Genomic DNA, 15,988 nt, shown 5'->3' with positions numbered 1-15,988 from the left:
TGGATGGATGGATGGATGGATGGATGGTGGATTATGGATGGATGAATGGATTATGGATGGATGGATGGATGGATGAATTATGAATGGATGGATGGATGGATGAATTATGAATGGATGGATGGATGGATGGATGGATGGATGGATGGATGGTGGATTATGGATGGATGAATGGATTATGGATGGATGGATGGATGGATGGATGAATTATGAATGGATGGATGGATGGATGGATGGATGGATGGATGGAAGGATGGAGACGTGAAGAAAAATGCTGAATGCCCCGAAAGAGCCTGACTAAAACCCACTTCTTAACAGTGGAATAATGAAGTTATTTGCGCATCTTTGTCAGTCCTGCTGGTTGTAAAAAAATTCAAACGTGCATTTTTTTAAAAGCATGTATTTTTTATTAAATAATTATGTTAAAGCCAAAATCTAAAGTTTAAACCAACTTGGTGAAATAAACCGCGTTAGTCGCCAGCCAGCAGTGCATTGCGGCACATCAGGCTGCATTAAGGATCTAAACTCCTCTGAACAGCAAAACACCAACATCCACAAACGATAAAAGCAAACAACAAGAGGAAACAGAAACGCAGAGGCGCATTTGTTCAGATGTAGGCGCCGAGATTCGGGCTGCAGACACTCCGGAGACGCTGCAGCCTCAGACGAGCCTCGGTGACGCGCTGTGACTTCATCCGGAGGCTGGAGGAGGGACGCCAGCGCTCCAGGCTGCTCTCACACCGCCTCTTCTCGCCTTCTCAGCCGCGTCCAGGCAGCTGAAACCCGGGGAGGGATGGAGACAGCGGGCGCGTACGGCGCCAGGAAGGCCGGGAACGTCCCCTTCGATCCGGTCGCCTTTTTCACGCATCCCCGCACCATCCTCAGACTACTGTCGTGGGTAAGCCTCCTCTGCCATATGTGGGATGCGGTTCTGCGTAAATGGACGGGCCTGGCTGCAGCCCCCCTTCTCTCTGCCCCTCTGCTCCGCGATAATCTGACGCGTTTCCACTCAGGTGTTACAGATGTGCTTTAACACAAAGCTTAATTACCAGATGTAAGGAACCGAATTGATCCGTTTCTGTCTATAAGAGCCCAACGAGATGCGGCTTCATGCTTTAAAAGCTTCTGATCAGGTTGAAACCCCGTTTCCTTTGTGATGCTGTGCGGCTGTGAGTCATCATGTGTTCGTGTTTTCTCTCATTATCCAGAGGAACACGGTTTAATAGAGGCAAAAAGGTGCATTCGCAATAAAATAAAAATAAAATAAAATAACATCAAAAACTAAATGTCGAAGAGGAACTCCCGTGCATTTAACAGATCGATAATATAGTCGGCGCAAGCATGGAAGCTGTGAAGAATTAATAATTCATAATTTTTGCTTGAGAATTATAAACAAAATCGTCGCCAGACTGCCTCCATCTCTCAAAGTGACGCCACTTGAATTGTTAAAACAATGAAACAAAAATGTCTTTGTTTTCACGGAAAACAAAGAAAAAGCAACGTTTCCAAGCGAAGGACAAGAGCCTGAAGGAAAATCAGCTTTTTATTCAGTAATCTGAGAAATCTCCGAACACGCAGTAGATTCACCAGGTTGGGGAACCAGAAGAAACTGTTCTGTTTCAGTTTTGACACACATGATTCAGATCAGGTGTCCATAAATGGGGCATCCGTGGATGAATCATAATGGATTCATTATGTTACAGGCAGTTACTGAAGCATCCAACAGTCAGTAAATAAAGTTAACAAAACTAGATTAAATTTAGTTAAATCCATCCATCCATCCATCCATCCATCCATCCATCCATCCATCCACCGACTATTAATCCTTCTGGGTAGCTACTCAATCCTACTTATAATGCCCTTAACACAAACACAGAGGCCAAAGTGCTAGATTAAAGCAAAAATATTAAATTATGAATACATCTACATAAAATTCATAGTTAATTATTAATTATTTTGTTTGAACACAATGAATGAAATAGATTTTGTTTTATAGAAATAATAAAATAAAAAAAGGGACAAGTAAGAACCTTTGTGCAAATCTGCCTTAAGTTTCATGGTTTGGTCGCGGTTTGAAAGTTTGCAGTATTGTTGATGAATAATTATAACACTTCCAGTGTCTAATGTAATCTTAGGTTGCATGTAACTACATTTCGGCTTGGTTTTTCAGACGAATGAAAGGTTTTCGAGCATCGGTTTGGGCTCATCCCCTCTTAGATGACAACTCTTCTCTGTCTGCAGGTTTTCTCCATCGTGGTGTTCAGCTGCATAGTGAACGAGGGCTACATCAACATCGGCAGTGAACGTTTGCTGTGCGTCTTCAACAAAAACTCTGATGCCTGTAACTTTGGTATGACCATCGGCGTGGCCTGTTTCCTCGGCAGCATCTGTTTCCTGATCCTGGACGTTTACTTCCCTTCCATGAGTAACCTCAATGACCGAAAACGAGCCGTGCTGTTTGACCTCATCTTCTCTGGTAATGAACAGGCAGGCGAAATAAAAATCCTGTTTCTAAACATGCTTCTGCCTGATTTAAGCAAAGGGAGAATAGAAAGTTTCAGAAAATCCAAAACAAAGGATAGACGTGGGAAAGTGTAAAAACAGGCTTGTTTGTCTCCTCCAGGTGTTGCCAGCTTTCTGTGGTTTGTTGGATTCTGTTTTCTGGCCAATCAGTGGCAGGCCACGTCTCCAGACGAGCTGCCATTGGCCCAGGGCTCGGACGCCGCCAGAGCCATCATCGCTTTCTGCTTCTTTTCAGTCCTCAGCTGGGTCTGTACCTTTTTTATTCTCTCCATCCTTTTACAGTGGCTCTATCTATTTTAATCATCATCACCATCATCTAGGTCATTTGTTATCTGGATTATTTGTGTCTGCTGGACATAAAACACATTTATTTCCTTCATGCGGACAAAAGGGCACTCCCCACCTCTTGTGTTGTTCCATATTAAAACACACATTTACACACACTGCAGTTGTATGGAGGCACAAAAGTGCTTCAGGTCCACAAATAAAATAAATGCTTAAAACTAAAAACTAAAATAGAAAATAAAAACGTGAATATTTTACTCAACATAACAATCTATTAACCTGACCCTAGCCAGATGAATTTCGTTCCGCTTAGCTCCGCCTAGCTCCACTCACATCCATCTGGGACATCTTCCATAGAGAGTGATTTCTTCAACCAATTTTATTGTCCAGCCAATCAGGACGCAGGGCTGGAGTTTCATAGATGTGACGTAGTGGAGTAGCGACCGTGAGACTGTTTTGATTGAGACAACAATGGTGGCTCGCATCGAGGAAGCAAGCGTTAACATTGATGCTGCTATTTCTTCCGTGTTGTCCAATCTACCTAATATTGTTTCATTAAAAGAACATCAGAGAACGGCTCTGAAGGCTTTTGTTGGTGGAAACCATGTTTTCGCCCTTCTCCCGACCGGATTTGTTTTTGTTTTTTCCTGCGTCGCTCTCATCAGCGTTACGGGTTAGCTTCAGTGTGAGTGGTTGAAATAGCACGTCGATAAAGATGACAGACAAGTGGCTTATCCAATCATATGCAAGGATTTTTGATAAGGCCCAGCCTTCTGAAACGCCATTCCTATGGATCTGTCCCAGATGGATGAGTGGAGCTAGGCAGAGCGAAGTTCATCTGGCTAGGGTCAGGTTAACAATCTATGTCATTGGCTCAAAATCCTTTGCTGTAGCATCATTAGAGAAAAAGATGAGACAAATGCTAAAAGGGAGAAAAGGTGAAAAAATAGAGGAGAGGAAAAGGAGAGCGCAAGATAACATCCTCGGAGTCTGCTTCTACACCTGCAAAGAGAGATATAAAAAGAACAGGAAAACAAACCGACAACGTTTTACAGGCACAAACAACCAACGTCTTGATACCATCACTGAAGAATACACAGTATTATTTAATACGGGATGTATAAAGTGACAGATAAAGATAATAATAGGGGTTTTCTGTATAGAAGTGCATCTGTAAGCACCTGAATCCAAACACCTGTAGGTGTTTGTGAGAATGCACTTCTGTATGTAAAGCAGGGATAGCTGTCTCCCTCCATCCCAGGGAAGAGCAGAGAGGAGCCCCACTTGTAAATTCTTGACACATTTAAATGCTTTTGTGCATTTATTTTTTCATTTAATGTCAATGTTTGAATTTAGGCCCAAGCCTTTTGCCATAGAGCATGCATGTTCTTCTCATGCCTAAATGTCTCCAGCCTTCTCCCACAGTCTAACACCAAGCTAGTTAGGTTGAATGGCCACTTCCTTAGAGTGAGCATGTTTGTTGATGGCTGTTTGTCTGATTTGCTCTGTGGAGGGTGGACCCTGCTTTTAGAGCAAGCCAGCGCTCACTGCTGATTCCAGCAATATGTGAGATCTCTCATTAAGTCACAAAAATGAAGAAAAAGACTATAATTTCTTTTTACAGTGAGTGAACATTCCTTATGTCCTGTACTAGATTGTTTTAAAAGATTTGCTTCTTTTTGTTAAAGTCCTTCACTGGAATTAAATTGAGCGGTTTGTGTTGTGAAGAGCTATATATTTCTACAATAATTAAAATAGATCCAGAGAATTTTTGAGGGATTAAACCTTTTAAAAGTTCAAAGTAGAAATCTCAGAACTGCTCTAAAAACAACACAATGTACAGACCTATAATTGCAAGGCTGTATTGTCTAATCAGCTTTGTGGATTATGTAAGTTTTAAGCAAATGTGCATTGTGATCTTGACTTGCGTTTAATATAAATTAGTTTCCTGGTTACTATTTTAGGTTATAACTTAAAGTTAAAGTTTGATTCTAAGCTTCTTGCGTTAAAGCCCTAAAGCAGGGGTGTCAAACTCATTTTGGTTGAGGGGCCGCATTCAGCTTAATCTGATCTCAAGAGTGCCACACGAGTTAACTCATTGCAAGATTAAATAGAACTAATAAATGTGGACTTGTTGATTTTTATATTAAGTTAATTTCACTTTTACACAATATATTATGAATAATCTCAGCGTTTTTAAGAAAAGTATGTGCAATTTCAACAATACTTTTACACAGTTAAATAGTTACTGGTGCATTATGCATAAGAACTGATCACAGTGATTATACAATGTTGAAAAACATTTATTCACATTTTTTGGAACTTAAAAACACTGTCCTGCATGACAAAATACATCAAACAGATAAAAATTAAGAAATGATTTGAATTTTTCCACACCTGAAGGTTAATCTGTTAATTAAAACACAGCGCCCCTCGTGGACAATATAGGAACTGCATATTTTCAATTAAATGAAGTACATGTTTTTTCAATAATTGTTTTATCATTCTCTTCCTTTTATCATTTATTATTTTTTTTTATAATGATAATGCATTTAGCCACAGGGCCGGACTAAATTGTTCGGCGGGCCGGATCCGGCCCGCGGGCCGTATGTTTGACACCCCTGCCCTAAAGCATCATTGAAACATGAACAAGGGGTTGAATAAAAAAAGTTATCATCACTTAAAACCTTTTGCTAACATTGAGAAATCATAAATATGATTCTGCATGCCATTTAATCTTCAGACCAAAACAATAGAGGAGGCCTTCATCATGACATTAGAAAGCATAAAAATAGGTTTTTATAAAAACTTGTGGAGTCTATTTTAACAGCTTTCCTGTGCGTTATTGAGTATTTTCAGAAATCTCTGTTCCACTCGTTCTGTCTGATGGCTAATGCTGACCCAAAAGAGTCAAATAAGATTAATTCAGAGGAAAACAGAACCAGCAACAAGAGCAGATCTTAATCAGAATCAAAGCAAAGCCTTACCCGTTATTTTAAGCTTTGGTTGAGTAATTTTGTACACTATCCAATCTTTAAAGCTCCAACCAACCTCTTTTGCAAAAAGTCATCACCCAAAAACATTACTCAAGAATAAAAATGTATTCGGTACAAAAGCTACATAATTATTGAGTTCTTAAGCAGTACTCATTACATTACATACAGTTAAAATATAATATTATGTGCAGGTTCTGGTACTCAGAATCATAAGATAAAAAATAAATAAAAATAAATCACATTGATATATTAAAAAAAATAATTCTGGAGGAGGAAAAACACATTTCCAGATCTCAGTTTTTCCACAACATAAAACCTTTGAAACCAACATATACAGTAGGTCATGTATACATTTTAGACGAATGGTCTTCCATTGACAATATCTCGTGTTTATCTCCTGTTTATCGCATATTCAGTTTAACTTCAAATGGCAAATCAGACTCATCAGATACAAAATAACGTTAGTAAAATGAAGCTTGTTTGCAAACTAGAAGCCTCACAAGACGTCTGGTGGGACTGTGGTTAAAATGTGTTAATTAATTATTTAGTTAAAGGAGCAATAAGCAAAATATAAATTTTTTGACAGAAATAACTAAAAAAAAGGGTATGTGAAGAACTAAAGGTATCTTTTTAGATGGATTATGGTATGACGTCACACCACATCTCTCTATGTTGTTCTCCAGTCTCGTGTTTACATAGCCGGGCCGGCTACGCATGCATGTACGTGCATGTGAACAGCTGCCACTCAGGGCTTAGCCCCTCCCTGCCCTAAAATGCCACCATCAGAGCAGCGCAGCATTGGAGCAACATGGCGAGCACCCCCAGCAGATCAAAATGTTCTTTTGCTAACAGCGTTATAAAGTTATGAGTTACTTACTTCTTCCAAAGAAATGTTCCTCTTAAAGGTGATGCTGTTTTGCTGTGTCCTTTACAAATATGTGCATATAAGGCGATGAGTAGGAAGAGAAAGGAGGGGCCAGGTGGCAGCTATAGTGGAGGTAGAGAGGCACACCTTGTCTTGTTTTGGTCTACAGACAGAGCTTAAACACCACCTAGTGGTGAAATATCGCTCTTTGCTCCTTTAATTGACCGGAGGTGGGTAGATTAGCCAGAAATTGTGCTCAAGAGTGGTGTTACTTCAAAATACTCAGGTAAAAGTAAAAAGTATACTGCTGTTAACTTCTCCTTAAAGTTTTTTTTTTAAGTTACCCAAGTAAATGCAAAGTTACTACCCGCTTTTGTTTGTAAATTATCTACTGATGAACATCTTTCTCTTTCAGTGCAAACCTCTGGAAGCAATATATATTGTTGTTGGCTTGTATCGCTAACAGTAGTTAGCACCAAAACCAATAGCAAATCCCCACCGTTTAACAACCATTCGGGTGTGATGTCATTTCCTGCACCAAACGCCAGCCTGCGACACAAACTCAACCAAGCATTGGTCAACTCTAGAGAGAGAATTTTAGCTTTATGAAGCCTTTCTTCTTATCTAAATCACAAAAGGGGAGGAGTTAAATGTTTTTCTTTTTGGCTTCAGGGCTTCCTTAGAATTAGACTAGTTTTACAAAATGCCATTCCGTTCTGGAGTAAAATTTCTATTGTTTTTTTAAACTTATTTTGTAACATGAATTTGAGCACAATCTATATACTGAGGCCCTTATTATGTGTAGTTTCCACAATAATGAAACACTGCAATGCCAAAATGATGCTAAATAAAGAGCAATTTCACTGTTTTGGTAACAACCAGGCTAACTTTGATCACCTTTCTTTCAAAATCTAGAATGAACACATTCAGATTCTTCAAAGCAGTTTCTTTACACTGATACCTTTTGTTCCTAAAACTTCCTAAAAATTGCAGTTTTGTCATTTTTCTCCTTTTAGACACATCATAAGGACCTTTGGTACAGTTCAACCAGAATTTAAAACTGCCATAATATAGATCAGGTAGTACAATGGAGCTTTTTAAAAAAGATTTTAATGAGTGTCTGTTCATTAAGTAAGCCGAAGCCCAAATACTGATTTGTAAACTATTAAAATCAAGGTTTATAAGGAAAATCAAAGAGAAAGCACAGCAAATGAAGAAATCGAAGTAGCAATCAGCTTTTGTCCTTTTAAAAACTGAAAAACAAATAAGCCAGGATTAGATTCCTGAACTGTGCAATAATTGTTGATCATTTAAAATTCTTTGTTTTCACAAAAATATTGCCATTGTCTCAATCTCTTTTGTCTATCGTCTTGCATCTTTACACGCCTATAGTTTGCATCAAAGCTGACTGAGACCTCTGAACATCTGAAGACTGAGTCTTAATTATTGTTTATGCTTGTGTCACTACCAGGCCGTGTTGACGCTCAGCGCGCTTCGACGCTACATGACCGGCGCCAACACAAACATATTCACCTGGCAGCACCTTGATCCACCTCCAAGAAACGTCCGGGCCACTCCGTACCCCATCCCCAACGGCGGCACCATCGTTACCACCAACCCTTACCAAGCCCCGCCCTTCACCGAAACCCTGGACCCCCAGAAGCTCACACAGCAAAGACCCATGGCTCCTGCTTTTTAGAAACACAGATAGAGTTGACGTGAGCTGAACGACACGGCACACCGAGGTGGACCTGGGGGCCACGCGCCCTGCCGGTTTTAACTGGGTTTTAACTCCCCTCCAGGGGAGCGGCGGGATTCTGGGTCATGTGATGTTACATCTATTTTCACCAAGGCAACTGCTGGCTGAGCTTAGTTAGTCGTAACACTTGTTCTGTACACGCGCGCGCACACACACACACAGACACACACACAGATATCGATGCACGCGAGCGCAGATGTTCTCACTTACCACCTGAATGCAGTCGCACACCTGGAAACACATGTACAGATCCACACAGAGAAACATCCTGGCTGCATGTTCATACGGTGAAGTGGAGATTAACATAGACGTAGACCAGTGAAGACGCTTTACCTGCCTTACGAGCGGACGCAGTAGGGGGAGACGCGGAAGCTTTGTAGCTCTTTATTAAACACAAGCTGGTCACCATGCAGCTGAAGTCATGACCGAGATATTGTGAAATGAACGGGAGCGGCGGCAGCACCTGCAAGAAATGCAAGTTTCCTGGCAGGACTGCTTAGTATAGTTTCAGTGTAAAATATTGATGTGTTTGAATATTTTATTGTGATCTGTTGGTTAAAAAAAATGAAATAAACAATTCATCAGCACCAGTGATCCGAGCTATGATTCTGGCTTCTGTTCGCCTGGCCTCTTTAAGCGTCTTCTTTTCTTCCCCCGATCTTGGAAACAGTTTTCAATGTGATTATGTATCGCAAGCGACATCCGAGGATGTGTTAGGCATATTAATCAACATCTGCTGGAAGCCCGTAATTAGATAGAGTCGTGCTGAATTCATTAGCAGTAGCAGGCAGCTGCTGAATGTCGGCCGTATTTTTAGATTGTAGGACAGGCGCAGGGTAGAAACCAGCATCGTCTATCAATCCTTAGGAGGAAAAAAAAAAAAAAAAAGAATCAGGAAAAAAGAGGCGTATGAAAGTCAGACAGGAAGTGGTTTTATTCCAGCTCTGTCCAATCACGTATAGCTCACTTATCGATATAATCCTGATAAACTGACATTCAGAAATGTAGAAATACAGCTTTCTCATATCGGACTTGCAGTTTTAATAAAATATAACCTTCTCTACAAACGGTAAGCATTGTTTAGTCACTTGCATAAGCCCTTCTGTAGCTCCATCTAAGTCGCCTCCCTGCTCCCGTGCAGCTTTGTCTCTTTAAACAATGAAGAGAAAAAGGGGGGCAGGCTCCAAGTTCAGACAACAGGGGGCCCTCTAACTCTGCAGAGCTCCAGTCACATGCTTCACACTCAACTGTGTCTGCACTACTTCTACCCTGAGAATACAAAGACGTCCAAAGGGAGGGGAGAGACAGAAAGAAAGGAGAAAAAAAAAAGGAGTGAAGATACAAATGGATGGGAGCAGGGGAGGAAGAAAGAAGAGAGGTAGACACAACTAAAGCCCAGGTCACACTACATGCTTTGATCTGAACGGTTCAAAAAGCTAAATTGATTCTCCAGGCCTCTCGGGAACTGGGTGTATCCAGTCATGTTCCTCACAGAAAATCAAAAACGCATCAAGGTGCTGCAGATTTGCAATCAATGAACAACATTCAGTGGCACCACTGGTCAATACGCCAGAGATGAACAAAGGAGAAAGATCACATTTAAACCAAAGCAGTTTTCCTCTTTACATTTCTTTAAGACAAACAAACGTTCAGGGTATAATCCAATTACACCTTCAATCTTTTGAAACATCCAATCATTAAGTTTTGATAGCCACCGTAAACAAAAGAAATCAAGTTGGACTTAAAAAAAATATGTTTAAGACGTGAGGAGATTTTGTTTGGTGAAATCACTTAATAAAACTGGTGAAACAACAAGATGAGCATCAGCTACTATTATTGTCAGTTGTGACAGGTGTTCAGCTTATTATAAAAAATGTGTTTTGGCTAATAAGTTGTTTTGAACAATTGATGCTTTCTGATCAAATAAACAAATGCAGTGCCTTGCTAAAGCATTTTCACCCTTCAAACAGAATTTTTTAAACCACAGACTTCAAAGTATTTTCTTGAGATTATATGTGATAGACCAACGCAAAGTCATACATAACAGTCAGCTGATATATAAATGTTAATCATCATAAAAATCTGAAAAGCTTGGCATGCATTCAACAGCTCCTTTTACTCTGATACCCGTAAATAAAATCCAGTGCAAGAAACTGACCATAGAAGTCACTTAATGAGTCTGTACGTAAATAAATCCCTGTTCTAAGGCAGCTGCTCTGTGAAGAACTGAGGTTTGTTGAACGACGTTTGTGAGCAAACAGCATCATGACGACCAAGGGACACAGCAGAAAGGTCATGGAGAAAGTTGCAGAGAACTTTACAGAAGAGTTAGGTTAAAAAACAATGTTCATCTATTCCATCCACCATCCAAGAATAGAAACACTACGGCACAACTGCAAACCCAGCAATGCGTGGCCTAAACTGACAAGAGGAGCAGTGAACATCTGGACAAGCTGCGGAGATCCATAGCTCAGATAGGCGTATCTGAGGAGAGATGGCGATAAAATAAAGCTAGTAGATGACTTACGTTTGCAGTTTGCAACGAGCCGTGCACAGAACACAGCAGCAAATGGCTAATATGTCAGCTTCTGGCTGAGAAGATGCTGTGTGGGGCGAATAAGTGGAAAATCACCCTGAACACAGCACCCCCACCGTCAAACCTAGTGGTGGCAGCGTCAGCAGGAATAAGAAAACTTGTAAGAGGCTGAAAAAGACTTAAGCCATGGGTGGAAGATCACCATCCAGCGGGGTAACAGCCCTAAACACCTAGGGAGGGCACAAATGTGATTCAATTAACATGTTTATATTTATGTAGCGCCTATTTAAGACACATATCATCTCAAGGCACTTTCCAAAGTCAAATTCCATCAAATCATACGGAATGGTCAGAAAGTATTCTATCTAAGGAAACCCAGCAGGTTGCATCAAGTCTCTCCAAGCAGCATTCACTCCTCCTGAAAGAGCGTAGAGCCACAGTGGACAGTCGTCTGCATTGTTGATGGCTTTGCAGCAATCCCTCATACTGAGCATGCATGAAGCGACAGTGGAGAGGAACACTCCCCTTTAACGGGGAGGAAAAACCTCCAGCAGAACCAGAACCAGGCTCAGTGTGAACGGCCATCTGCCTCGACCGACAAAAAGCACAGAAATACGATCCATTGATCCAGGAATCCTATCTATGTTATATGGTAATGGCAGATGATCTGATAATGGCAGATGATACTCGCCATCCAATCTGACTGAGCATGAGGTGTTTTGCAAAGAAAAATGGGCAAACGATTCATGGTCTTTCGATGTGCAAAGCTGATAGAAACATTTAATTCAAGATGTAATTGCAGTAAAATCTGGCTGAATGTACTGACTCAGGAAAGGTTGAACACAATGACACACCTTTCAGATTTTTATTGGTAAAACATGTCGAAAGCAAGGAATCAATTTCATTTAGATTTGCAATTACGCACCACTTTGTGTCGATCCGTCACAGGAAATCCCACTCAAATGCACGGCAGCTTGTTTTTGTGACGTGACAAAACGTGGAAAAGTTCAAAAAGGGTGTGAATACTTATGCAAGGCACTGCGCAGAAGAAACGTTACAATCTCTGTGTTGTACTCTGACCTAGGCTTGTAGGAAAAAGACGACTGATGGGGAGGAGAGCAAGCAAGAGGAAGGTTTTACCACTTGAGTAAATATAGCCGAGACGTGGCAGCTACCGTGCCTGAACTAAAGCTAAGACTATGATAGAAGAAAAGGAAACTTCTCTTTTACGTGTGCATTTTCTTTGTGAGCAAGAATCACAAAAGTGTCTTTAGATCTCCTCCCTCATACACACATCGTGACTTGTTCTCACACACTGAGTGATTCTGAAAAGAGAGCAGGACAGGAAACCCTCCCGTTTCCCATGGCAGCTCCCGTCCTTCTGATGCGTAGATCTTTAGTCAGTCATCCACGGAGCTCCCCTCCTGCTGATTAGGAGAGAGGCATGTGGCGTCAAACGACAGAGTCCGCCTCCTCAGCTCGACGCTGCTGTCTATAAACTGAGTCGCCATTGTGACTGGCTCCTCCCCCGGCGGCGGGCTCATCCGCTGCTTCCTGCTCCTCCCTGAAACGGGCGACGCCGAGTCACTGAGCCGATTCCGGTGCTCCCCAGGACTCGGGGAGAGGTGTCCGCTTGTCTGTAAAGAGCCGGGAGGAGGCTGTGTGACTGAGCTGTTTATAAGATCGACCTCCTCATCAGCAGCGTCCAGCTTGGGGGCGGGGTCTGATCCAGCGCCAGCGCCAGGGCAGGCCGCTCTGGAGTAAGAGAGCGGAGAGGAAAGGGTGGATTCAGTGCTGGTGACCTTCAAGCTGCACGAGTCCTGCGGGCTGACGGGCCTTTTCTCTGCGTCTGTGTCTGGCTGCGAGCCGCAGATGGCCTGCTCAGGTACGTGTTCGTGGGTAGTGGTCTCGCTGTGGCTCCGGCTGTGGCTCCTGCATGAGATCACCCTCTGGGGGTGAGCGTATTTCAGTGTGTGCACGCTGGACGATCGCTGGCGCGACGGAGATGACGAGGCCGTGGGCACAGTGAGGCAGGTCTCTGCCAGGTCGTCAGCCGAGCCGCTCTGATCCAGGGAGTCGCAGCGCACGGCCTCCTGGACACACACAACATGCACAAACACACACGTGTGCTGAGATATTATGAAATTAATTGTCACGACATCATTTTAAATGTGCTTCTTGATACCTGCAGACCATCTGCAAAATCTGCAAGGATTTGCTGCTTTTGCTGCTGTGGAGTGGTTTACCACCAGAGCTACAAACTAAAAACACATCTGATCAGACAGGCCTTTTACTTCTAGCTGTTCAATTGTGGATAACTTTTGTTTATTTCATGGTTTTATTTTTCTATGTAGCTCTTAAAATTGTTTTGAATTGTGCTGTTATGCACATTTTAGTTTTTAATCAAATTTTCCTACACATTTTTATATTTTATCTATTTGTCTCAGCATCTATTTTTTTTTAGCTTTTAAAGCACTTTGTGCACCATATGGACTGTTGAAAAGTGCTATATAAATAAACTTTGATTGATTGTACTGAATAAAATATTTTTGTCACCATGTTTTCCTTTCAGTATGCAAGTTATTTAAGCATCAGTTTTATAAATCTTTTTTTTTTTTTAATTGGCCATTTTGCCCACAAAAGCAATGATGCAACAAATAACTAAGGTAATGTGATGCAGGTAGCCAGAAATCATTTGAAAATAATTTAAAAGAGCAATAAGTAAGAAATATACTTTAAAATCAACCTAAAACATTCTTATTTGTCACCTAGGATGGAAGTAACATTCCCTATAAGCAACCGGTCCTCTCCATCAACAATGTTTTAGTCAAGTTTTTCTCCTTTCAAACTTAGTGTGTAGCCTGTGTTTACTTCCTGGTTCCTGAGCCAATCATATGAAAGTTCCCAGGTTTCCTAAAACAGAGCGCAACATTTGGTATTTTATCTTGGCAAAAGAGCAGCAGCCTTCAAACATAGAAGCCAGTAAGAGAAGCGGATCAGAAAGTAGAACAGAATACAACATCATAGACCTGTCCTGTGGAAGTTAAACTTGAGTGAGGTTTCACAGCAGCAACGGACCATTGAGGAAACGGCATAGGCTGTTGTGCATGTGTTCTTCCAATTTGAAACCCTAGGTGTCATTATTACTTATAGCCCTTCAAAAAAAATCCTTAAATATTATTTCTACAAAATGATAATTTTTAAAAGGTGTTCATCCATTAATGCATGCAATCCTCTCTTTGAACTCCTAAATCTCTTCTTGGTACCATTTCCAGCCGAGGAAGAGGAGCGATCCAAGCCAATTGATACATACAGTAGTTCCTCGAGTAAGTTCTCTGTTTATCCCTTAGTCTGCTCCTCATGGGAGGTGCCAGAAAAACCTTCAAAAGGAGCCACCAAGGACCTTTATCTCTATTTTCCAAAACATGCATACTCATACTTTATAAAGCATTTCTCAGCTTGTATGATGCCTAAACTGCTAATCTTGTTATCAACTAACATAGAGGTCCTGGAGGATGATGTGGATGTGAAAATTTGACAGTAAAATTTTCTGGGCCTGAGTAAATGAGATTTAAATACCTAAAAAATAAATTTCGCCTAAAAAAGGCAGATATTTACATACAAACTTCTTACTTTTGCTGTAAAGAAGGAAACAAACACGATCTGTAGCCAGTTTGGTCTTCACACAACAAGCAATTGGGAAGTTATACATGTTTAGATTGAAGAAAAAATAAAAATCCAGGCGGACCCCTATTGTTTTTATGCCATTTTGGCACAGTTTTGGCACAATTTTTGAAACTGAAAATATGGGATGCTATTATATATTTGGTAGATACTTTTGTGGAGGAGTCTCATATAACATATGATACGTGTGTGTCGGTTAGCTACAAGTGTGTGATTGTTGCTAAAGAGCTCGAGCTCCCTTGAAAAGATGCTCGTGGCCTTGAAAAGATGTTAAAGTGACACTGTGTAACATTTAGCCACTAGGGGCGCTAGACCTGTAACTTCCAGGTTTAGCGCCCCTGAAGGCCTCCGGCACTGTCAAACAAAAACAAAACTAAACAGTGTCGATCGGTGTTGTGAAATCTGATCACAGACCAGCAGATTGAGAAGTCATCATGTTACTTGTAAAGACAAGGCCACATTGACTTCTAGATGAAATCCCACATCAGAACCAAAAATATGTCTGATCAGCTAAGTGTCATATCTGTTTTGTTTTGCTGTTACCAGCTCAGACTGCCATAAACTAGAATGAGCGGCGCGCTAGGTCACATGACCCATTCAGTGAAGGATCCGACCCTATCAAGTTACATAGGTGGGTTTTTCAGGAAAAATCATTTAAAATATCTCAAATTAAGCTTATACTTGGGTCAGAACTTACATGGTGCTGCATAATGAGGCATTTAAAGCAGAAAATTTGTCGCTGCTTTGTGCACCTCTCAATGGCTCGGATGCAAAGTAGAGACCCTGAGTCTGCCATATTCTTGGTATCAAAATACAAGTGTCCACAGCGGATGGATCACTTTGAAACTACATCTACACGTACATTTCTAAATGACAAAAAAAGATGCCCAGCTGCCTCACAGCAAAGTTTACACAAACACCAATTTCACTTAGCAGTCTGTGGGGAAATATGCACAGATATATTGAGTCGATTTTCTCTCCTTAAATGTCTGCCTGAATGCATGTATAAAAGGTTGCCAGTTTGTTTTGTAGCAGCTATCTGAGACAAAGTCATGTTCTGGTATTTTCAAACGCTGGGGTCCCCGGGGTGCATCTCCCTGCATGTTGAAGATGTTTTCATATTTCAGAGCTGAATATTTAAATTAATGTGTGATTAACAAGCCTCCCGAGGCCTTCATGACAAGCTGTTGTAGTAATCCATTCCTTTGAACCTGGTGTGTTTCAGCAGAGAAATATTTAAAAACAAGCAGGGCGAGGGAAACAATGGATCTTCAGTCTGAGTCAAAATGCAACGCTGCGTTCGAGCCCTTCGTGGCAGGCTGAACTCGCAGCGGATGGAAATT

General features: G+C 41.2%; 2 protein-coding genes across 3 annotated transcripts in view; one reads left to right on the top strand and one right to left on the bottom strand.

The window, feature by feature from the left end:
- Nucleotides 1-520: 520 nt before the first annotated feature.
- Nucleotides 521-9,019, top strand: LOC105934046 (synaptogyrin-3). The gene is made up of 4 exons (XM_012873859.3): nucleotides 521-895; nucleotides 2,239-2,473; nucleotides 2,621-2,766; nucleotides 8,138-9,019. Exons 1-4 carry the CDS (start codon nucleotides 791-793, stop codon nucleotides 8,363-8,365), a joined length of 714 nt encoding a protein of 237 aa, XP_012729313.1. The 5' UTR covers nucleotides 521-790; the 3' UTR covers nucleotides 8,366-9,019.
- Nucleotides 9,020-11,545: 2,526 nt separating this feature from the next.
- The window catches only part of cacna1hb (calcium channel, voltage-dependent, T type, alpha 1H subunit b), a 115,297-nt gene continuing 110,854 nt past the window's right edge, over nucleotides 11,546-15,988 (bottom strand). The window contains exon 35 of one of the 2 annotated variants that reach the window (XM_036137457.1): nucleotides 11,546-13,054. In XM_036137457.1, the coding sequence (XP_035993350.1) occupies nucleotides 12,362-13,054 (693 nt within the window). In that variant the 3' untranslated portion in view covers nucleotides 11,546-12,361. The remainder of the gene's footprint in view (nucleotides 13,055-15,988) is intronic. The other variant, XM_021322227.2, reaches the window with a different exon arrangement.

Source organism: Fundulus heteroclitus, chromosome 5 (genome assembly GCF_011125445.2).
Source record: "Fundulus heteroclitus isolate FHET01 chromosome 5, MU-UCD_Fhet_4.1, whole genome shotgun sequence".
Lineage (NCBI taxonomy): Eukaryota > Metazoa > Chordata > Actinopteri > Cyprinodontiformes > Fundulidae > Fundulus > Fundulus heteroclitus.
Note: the sequence above shows the minus strand (reverse complement) of the source record. Positions and strands in the feature narration are given on the sequence as shown.

Excerpts from the sequence above, each read along its gene's own strand:
- LOC105934046 (XM_012873859.3), top strand. The coding sequence starts at position 791 with ATGGAGACAGCGGGCGCGTACGGCGCCAGGAAGGCCGGGAACGTCCCC. Across the intron at positions 896-2,238 it reads TCCTCAGACTACTGTCGTGG|GTTTTCTCCATCGTGGTGTT; the intron begins GTAAGCCTCCTC and ends CTCTGTCTGCAG. Across the intron at positions 2,474-2,620 it reads GTTTGACCTCATCTTCTCTG|GTGTTGCCAGCTTTCTGTGG; the intron begins GTAATGAACAGG and ends TGTCTCCTCCAG.